Source organism: Camponotus vicinus, unplaced genomic scaffold, assembly GCF_025532165.1.
Source record: "Camponotus vicinus isolate PSW18456_S1 unplaced genomic scaffold, iyCamVici1.0 SCAF_7, whole genome shotgun sequence".
NCBI lineage: Eukaryota > Metazoa > Arthropoda > Insecta > Hymenoptera > Formicidae > Camponotus > Camponotus vicinus.
Window position 1 is genome coordinate 18,284,859 of NW_028141979.1, and position 7,398 is coordinate 18,292,256.

The 7,398-nt window shown below is 26.3% G+C and overlaps 2 protein-coding genes across 2 annotated transcripts; one reads left to right on the forward strand and one right to left on the reverse strand.

The window, feature by feature from the left end:
* Positions 1-608: 608 nt before the first annotated feature.
* On the forward strand, positions 609-3,848 carry LOC145974606 (uncharacterized). Its single transcript, XM_083104558.1, has 5 exons — positions 609-1,076; positions 1,853-1,903; positions 2,672-2,707; positions 2,977-3,264; positions 3,660-3,848. The coding sequence occupies exons 1-5, from the start codon at positions 1,060-1,062 to the stop codon at positions 3,682-3,684; spliced, it is 417 nt and encodes a 138-aa protein (XP_082960684.1). The 5' UTR covers positions 609-1,059; the 3' UTR covers positions 3,685-3,848.
* LOC145974607 (SNAPIN protein homolog) lies at positions 2,592-6,481 on the reverse strand. The gene is made up of 3 exons (XM_083104559.1): positions 6,058-6,481; positions 5,743-5,978; positions 2,592-5,370 (listed from the first exon to the last, which is right to left on the reverse strand). The coding sequence occupies exons 2-3, from the start codon at positions 5,892-5,894 to the stop codon at positions 5,328-5,330; spliced, it is 195 nt and encodes a 64-aa protein (XP_082960685.1). The 5' UTR covers positions 5,895-5,978; positions 6,058-6,481; the 3' UTR covers positions 2,592-5,327.
* Positions 6,482-7,398: the final 917 nt, after the last annotated feature.

Consider the following 7,398-nt stretch of genomic DNA (forward strand, 5'->3'; position numbering starts at 1 on the left):
ATTTTTAATTTTGTATTTTGTATTATCATTTCCTTTTTTTTTTTCAATTAAACTTTTCAGGATATATGCATATGATTATTGCAATGTATATGATTGTTCATATTTTCAACGATTTTTTATAATAGATATATTACAATTCATTTAATATCATTTTTCTTTTAATATTGGAAATAAAAAAGAAATGTATATTTTATAGTGAAAATTTTTATTCAGTTGGCGCAACTTTTTAATATTATTTGTAGGAAATTAAAACAATTATTTTGTACAATTTTTTTTAGTTAAAATATTTTAAGTTTTTATTTTCAATTAGCGTAATTTTTGGATATCATCATTTTTCTAGGATATAATGTAGAAAATTAAAACAACATTTTATATAACTTCTTTTGGTTAAAATATTTTTATAAGTTTTTATTTTCACTTAGCGCAATTTTTTTGATATCATTATTTTTGTAGGATATACAATTTTACACAAAATTAAAATAATTTGTAGAACAATTTTTTACGGTTTAAAATAACACTATTTTGTGCAGATTAAAATAACTATTTTGTAGATTAAAATAATCCTATTTTGAAGATAGGTTTTTTACAGTTTTAAAATAACACTATTTTGGAGACAGGTTTTTTACAATAGTTTTTTACAGTTAATAATACACTATTTTGCAAATACATATACTGTTTTTTACGCGGACTTAGCACCTTTTTTTACCTTTTTTTTAAAAGGGTAATTTTTTTAGGGATATCACTCTTTTTTGTACTATATGTTAAACATCTTTAAATAAATGAGCAAAGAACCCGCCACCACCCCCGTCATATTTCATTAAAATTCGACGGTCCTCTTTGCTTACTATATAGATATTCAGATCCTTCAAACTTCTTTGCTATTCTTATTGCAAAAATAACGGATAATTACAAATCAATATGTCATTAGAAATCTACATTTATTATTCACAATTAATACTTATAAATCCATTAATGAATAATCGTTGCTTTGCTTATCTAATTTATCATTGAATATATAAATGGAACGGAGAAAAAGTGAGTTATTTTCCACTTTTTACAATGGCTAATCGCAAAAGGTAAGCATGAATATAAATACATTATATATATATATATATAAATTTTATTAATATACAAATAATAGATAATATTGGTTAACCTTTATTTTAATCTTTTATCGTAATACACACATTATATGTTGCACGCGTGATACATATTATAAGAAAATATTAAAATAAAGATAAACCAAAACGTTATCTATCATTTTTATAAAAATATTTTATAATTTATATTATATATTTTCACTTCCAATAAAAGATAAAAACAAAAATTAATCACTTATCTATCATTTCTATAAAGATATTTTATAATTTATTATTTTATTATTCTATTATCTTAATCTTTTATTATAATGCATATGTATTGCATGCACAATACTTGGCTAATCTTTATTTTAACCCTTTATTATAATACATAAAATATATGTTATACGCAGAAATACATATAGTTATTCATCGCAATAATTAATGATTATTTTAATCCTTTATTATAATACATTTGTATTGTGCACGCAACATATAGCAATATAAATGCATTACAATAAAAGTTAACTAAATATTGTGCACGCAACAAATATGCACAATAAAAGATTAAAAATATATAAAATAATAAAATATTATAAAAGATCTTTATAGAAATGAAATAGTTTATCTTTATTTTAATTCGTTATTGTAATATGTATATGTTGTGCATGCAATACATATGTATTACAATAAAAGAATAAAATAAAGATAAACCAATACGTTTTCTATCATTTTTATACAAATATTTTATAACTTATATTATACATTTACAGTTCCAGAAACGAAAAAGAACCAGCAATTAATGATAATGAAACTCACAAAAGGTAAGCAATGATTATTAATAATATCTATAAAGATATTTTATAATATAATTTATTATTTTATATATTTTATTTCAATCTTTTATTATAATCTTCTATTATATATGTTTCACGCATGATACTGTTTAACTTTTATTTAAATGTCTTATAATTCATATATGTATTATACATACAAATACATATAATTACTCATCGCAATAACTAATGATTGTTATAATACATATATATTACTATATGTTGCATGCGCAATACAAATACATTATAATAAAAGATTAAAATAGACCATTAAAATTAAAACTAACCATTAGTTGTTGCGATACGTAACTATATGTACTTCTGCGTATAACACATATATATGTATTACAATAAAAGATTAAAATAAAGGTTAACCAAGTATTGTGTGTGCAACTCATATGCATTACAATAAAGATTAAAATAATAAAATATATAAAATAATAAAATATTATAAAATTTTTTATAGAAATGATAGATAACAATCTATTATTTCATTATAAAAATGTTTTATAATCTATTTTAATATTTTATTATCTTAATCTTTTATTATAATGCATATGTATTGCACACACAATACTTGGTTAACTTTTATTTTAACACTTTATTGTAATACATATTGTAATACATATATATAATAAAAATATAGAAATATATAATAAAAATAGATGACAAAGAATTAATTTTTATTTTAATCTTTTATTGTAATACAAAAATATTTTATATTGTACAATATATTTTATACATTTCTATTTTCAGATCTAACGAAAAGGAAAATGAAGAAAATCCTAAAAAGTAAGTGTAACACATTATATTATTAATACATATGCGTAAGAAATGATAGATAACAAGGGAATAAAAATTTATTTTACTATTTTTATTGTAATTCACTTATTGTAATTACTTATTTTTTATTGTAATTCATATTTGTGTTGCACACACAATACATATATGCATTACAATAAAAGATTAAAATGAAGATTAATCATTTATTATCTATCATTTCTACTATCATTTCTAAACATATTTTATAATATATATTTTATATGTTTCCATTCTTTCAGAACCTACAATATGGAAGAAATGGAGCCAGAAATTGAATTGTCGTCCTTTTTACGTGTTGAGGCTGAAGCGGCTTTAAAAGAAAATGTAATACTTAAAAAAAAAAATACAAAAATTAATGGAAACACAAAAATTAATGGAAACACAAAAAGAATCGCCGCCACCAACGATGGCATCACTACCACCGCCACTGCCGCGGTCAACGTCGTCACCGCTGCCATCGCCGTCAGCGTCGTCACCGCTGCCACCGCCGCCGTCGTCACCGATAACGACAGCGGGGCAAGTAAGAGGTAAATAATTTTGAATTATATAATTGGCACGTTAATTATAAAGGAATCAGCTAAATGAATCAGCTATGTTAAAAGTTAATAAATCTATTACATTTTCAGATTTATGAATTTAACATTGCCCAAAGTATTTTTAGCCTTCTATAGAATTAAAATTTGTATTTTCATGAATTTTTGTGTCGTATAAATTATATTTTACAAAAAAAATTTTTAATTCACAAATAATTATTTTTATATTTTAAAAGGCTAAAAGTATTTTGCGTAATGTTAAATTCATGAATCTGAATGTACATATATTAAAATTAGATTTATTAACTTTCAATATAGTTAATCCGTGCAGTTCTTCTTTAAATATTATATTCAAATAAAATAACATTAAAATATTTCTTTTATTGTAGAACAACCGCGTGCACGATGGGCTAGAGCGGGACGGTCGAGAGGACGAGCCCGAGGCCGAAGTTCCAATCCAAGAACCTCAGCCCGTTATAGAAATAATATTTTTAATTTTTATTAATATTTAAATGTGTATGCGTGTGCGTGTGTGTGTGTGTGTGTGTATCATCATAACATAGAATATTTTTTATAAATGTGTCTTTGTTTTTTCTTTCTATGCTTTGCACAAACTACTTTTTATTTTTCATTTCCTTTTGCAAAGCATAAGCTATTTTTAATTTTAAAAATTTAAATATTCTACGTTATGATGATATAAAAATATGTTTGTATATGTGTACATGCGTGTGCGTGTGTGTATGTAATATCATCATAGCATAGAGTATTTATTTTTTCTTTCTATGCTTTTGCATAAACTACTTTTCATTTTTAATTTTCTTTCGCAAAGCATAAGTTATTTTTAATTTTGAAATTTTGAATTTCAATACTCTATGTTATGATGATATAAAAATATGTTTGTGTGTGTGTGTGCGTGTGTATATGTGTGTGTGTGTGTGTACATCATCATACATAGAATATTTTTTTTTATAAATGTGTTTTTTCGTTTTTTCTTTCTATGCTTTGCATAAACTACTTTTTATTTTTAATTTTCTTTTGCAAAGCATAAGCTACTTTTAATTTTGAAATTTAAAAATTCTATGTTATGATGATTTCTTTTAAAATCGCTTCAGCCTCAACATGTAACGATGACGATAATTCAATTACTGACTCCATTACTTCTTCCATGATTAGTTTGTGCGTGTGCGTTTGTGCGTGTGTGTGTGTGTATCATCATAACATAGAATATTTTTTATAAATGTGTCTTTGTTTTTTCTTTCTATGCTTTGCATAAACTACTTTTTATTTTTCATTTCCTTTTGCAAAGCATAAGCTATTTTTAATTTTGAAAATTTAAATATTCTACGTTATGATGATATAAAAATATGTTTGTATATGTGTACATGCGTGTGCGTGTGTGTATGTAATATCATCATAGCATAGAGTATTTATTTTTTCTTTCTATGCTTTTGCATAAACTACTTTTCATTTTTAATTTTCTTTCGCAAAGCATAAATTATTTTTAATTTTGAAATTTTGAATTTCAATATTCTATGTTATGATGATTTTTTCTTTCTATGCTTTTGCATAAACTACTTTTCATTTTTAATTTTCTTTCGCAAAGCATAAATTATTTTTAATTTTGAAATTTTGAATTTCAATATTCTATGTTATAATGATTTTTTCTTTCTATGCTTTTGCATAAACTATTTTTCATTTTTAATTTTCTTTCGCAAAGCATAAATTATTTTTAATTTTGAAATTTTGAATTTCAATATTCTATGTTATAATGATTATATCAATTGCAATAAAATGAGCATTATATTTTTTCAATGCCATTGCTAGAGCTGTGATGACTATACCAGAACCACTACCTATTTCTAAACAAATCACAGGTTTCATCGCATGCAGAATATCTAAATCTTCTTCCAAATCATCTATTAAAAGATACGAATCCTCAGAAGGATCATAAACTGTCTTAAGTTCTTCATCTGATAAATTAACTACTGGAGTTTCCATAAAATTTACGGTGAAAATTGTAAGAAATTTCTTTTATAAAACTTGCAAAGTAATCAATGTTAAGTAATAACAATCCGCTGCTTCAGCTCTATTTGACATATCCTATAACAAAGAGAATAGTTATGCATAAAAAATAATACTCTTCGCAACTTTTGTACGCAACTTGTAGTACATGATAAAAGCACAATTTTTTATAACATTCCAATAATTATATATGAAAATTGAAAATGATTTTCAAAATGCTCAAGAATTCTTGTAAAATAGGTAACAATAAGATATATATGTCGCTTGTGTAAGTAAATCGCAATTTTTTATCGTTACAATTCGATGAATAAACATATATTTTGCAATAAATAGTACATACTGTGAAAGAAATATAAGAATAATAAATATACGTAAATTTGCAAGAAGAAACGCGAAAAATAAATGTTACTATTATTGCATGCGCGCTGAAAACAGAAAACTTGACGTCACCTTGTGGCGCGAATTCTCTCGTCCAGTTGATCCACCGTAAGTTTCAAGAGACTCATAAGACCTTCCGTTAATGCATCCCGCGTCGGATTTTCGCAAAAGTCATCTATCTTGTCGTCGATAGATGTATTGTCACTCGCTGTGTCCACGTCCATGTTATAGCTGTAGTGAAGTAGACACTACCGTGTCTCTTGATATATATATATATATATATATATATATATATATATATATATAATCTGAAATAATAATATAGATACAATCTAATCTAAATATATAAATGTTATATGTATATTATTAATTATTTTATATAATTACCTGAAGTGACACACTTAACCTTTTACAACATATTTATAAGCACCGTTAACGCCACAGAGCGCTACTAATGCTGCGTCGCGTGAATCACTGCTAGCGCATTCTTGTGGCAGACGTTGGAAACGTATTTCTGTATTTTCTTTGTTACGTTAAGAGGAGTTGATGACGACCATGACGACGTTTCTTAATCGAAATTTTCACATTTCAGACTTTGCATCATGATATCTCCGTTTACAGAGCACGTAGCGCAAAAATAAAAACACTTTTATTATTTAATTTAAACCCAAGCTATCGATTAATTCTACTAAGAACTCGATCCGTTGAGCGGTTATATGAGAAATAAAAATATCGAGTTATACTCTCAATCCGACTCGCGTAATAATACACGGAGTGCATTTTTTGCTTACGCTGGGACTTAGCAAAGACACTACCGTGTCTCTTGATTGGAAATAAACTGCGTGAAAATCTCGAATTAATAGAAGATTTTGAAAAACTGGAAGAAGATGAGCATGAGAATATACTACGGCGGAAATTGGAAACGTTGAAGGTAAAATATTTTTGTCGATGTGTAATAAATTTAAAACATTTAAAATTAATATGTTTGATTTTAGAATTTACGCGATGATATGAATGGCCGACGAGAGGATAAACAGATATGTGAATCCAAACCTGCATCAAAATATAAATTGTGTGTATTGTATAACGATGAATGGAAAATGCTATGGAAAGAATTGTAAGTAACTTTCAATTTATAATACATCAAAAGTTCTAAAATAAATTATTAAAAAACTATTCAAATGTATGTCTTTTTCTGTTCCAGGAGCGGCCCCCCCTCAGCCCGGCACATCGACCCCTTAGCCTTCCAGGAGCGGCCTCCCCCTTAGCCCGGCGCATCACCCCCCCCCTCACCTTTATTTTTATATTTTAAATTTTATATTTTATATTATTATTATTATTATATTACTATTATTATTCTTAATTTTAAGTACACACACACAAATTGTATAGTACACACACACACATTTAAATAAATTTTATATTTGTAATTTATAAAAAAATTGCAATTATTTACGCGCCTTTCCCTTGCGCTCCCATCTCTTGTGTCTCTCTCTCTTGCGCTAGTTGTAAGTCTCGCGTTAATCATAAGTCTCTCTTTCGTATGCGTTCTCTCTCACTCGCGTTGTTCTTGCAATATCGTTCTCTTTCGCACGCGTTGTCTTGCGCTATTATCGTTCTAAGTCTCGCGATATTATAGTTCTCTCTCTTTCATATGCTCGTCGCTATCACTCACTCACTTACCTTTGCGTCGTCCTTCTCCCACCTATGCGCCATCTTACAATGCGT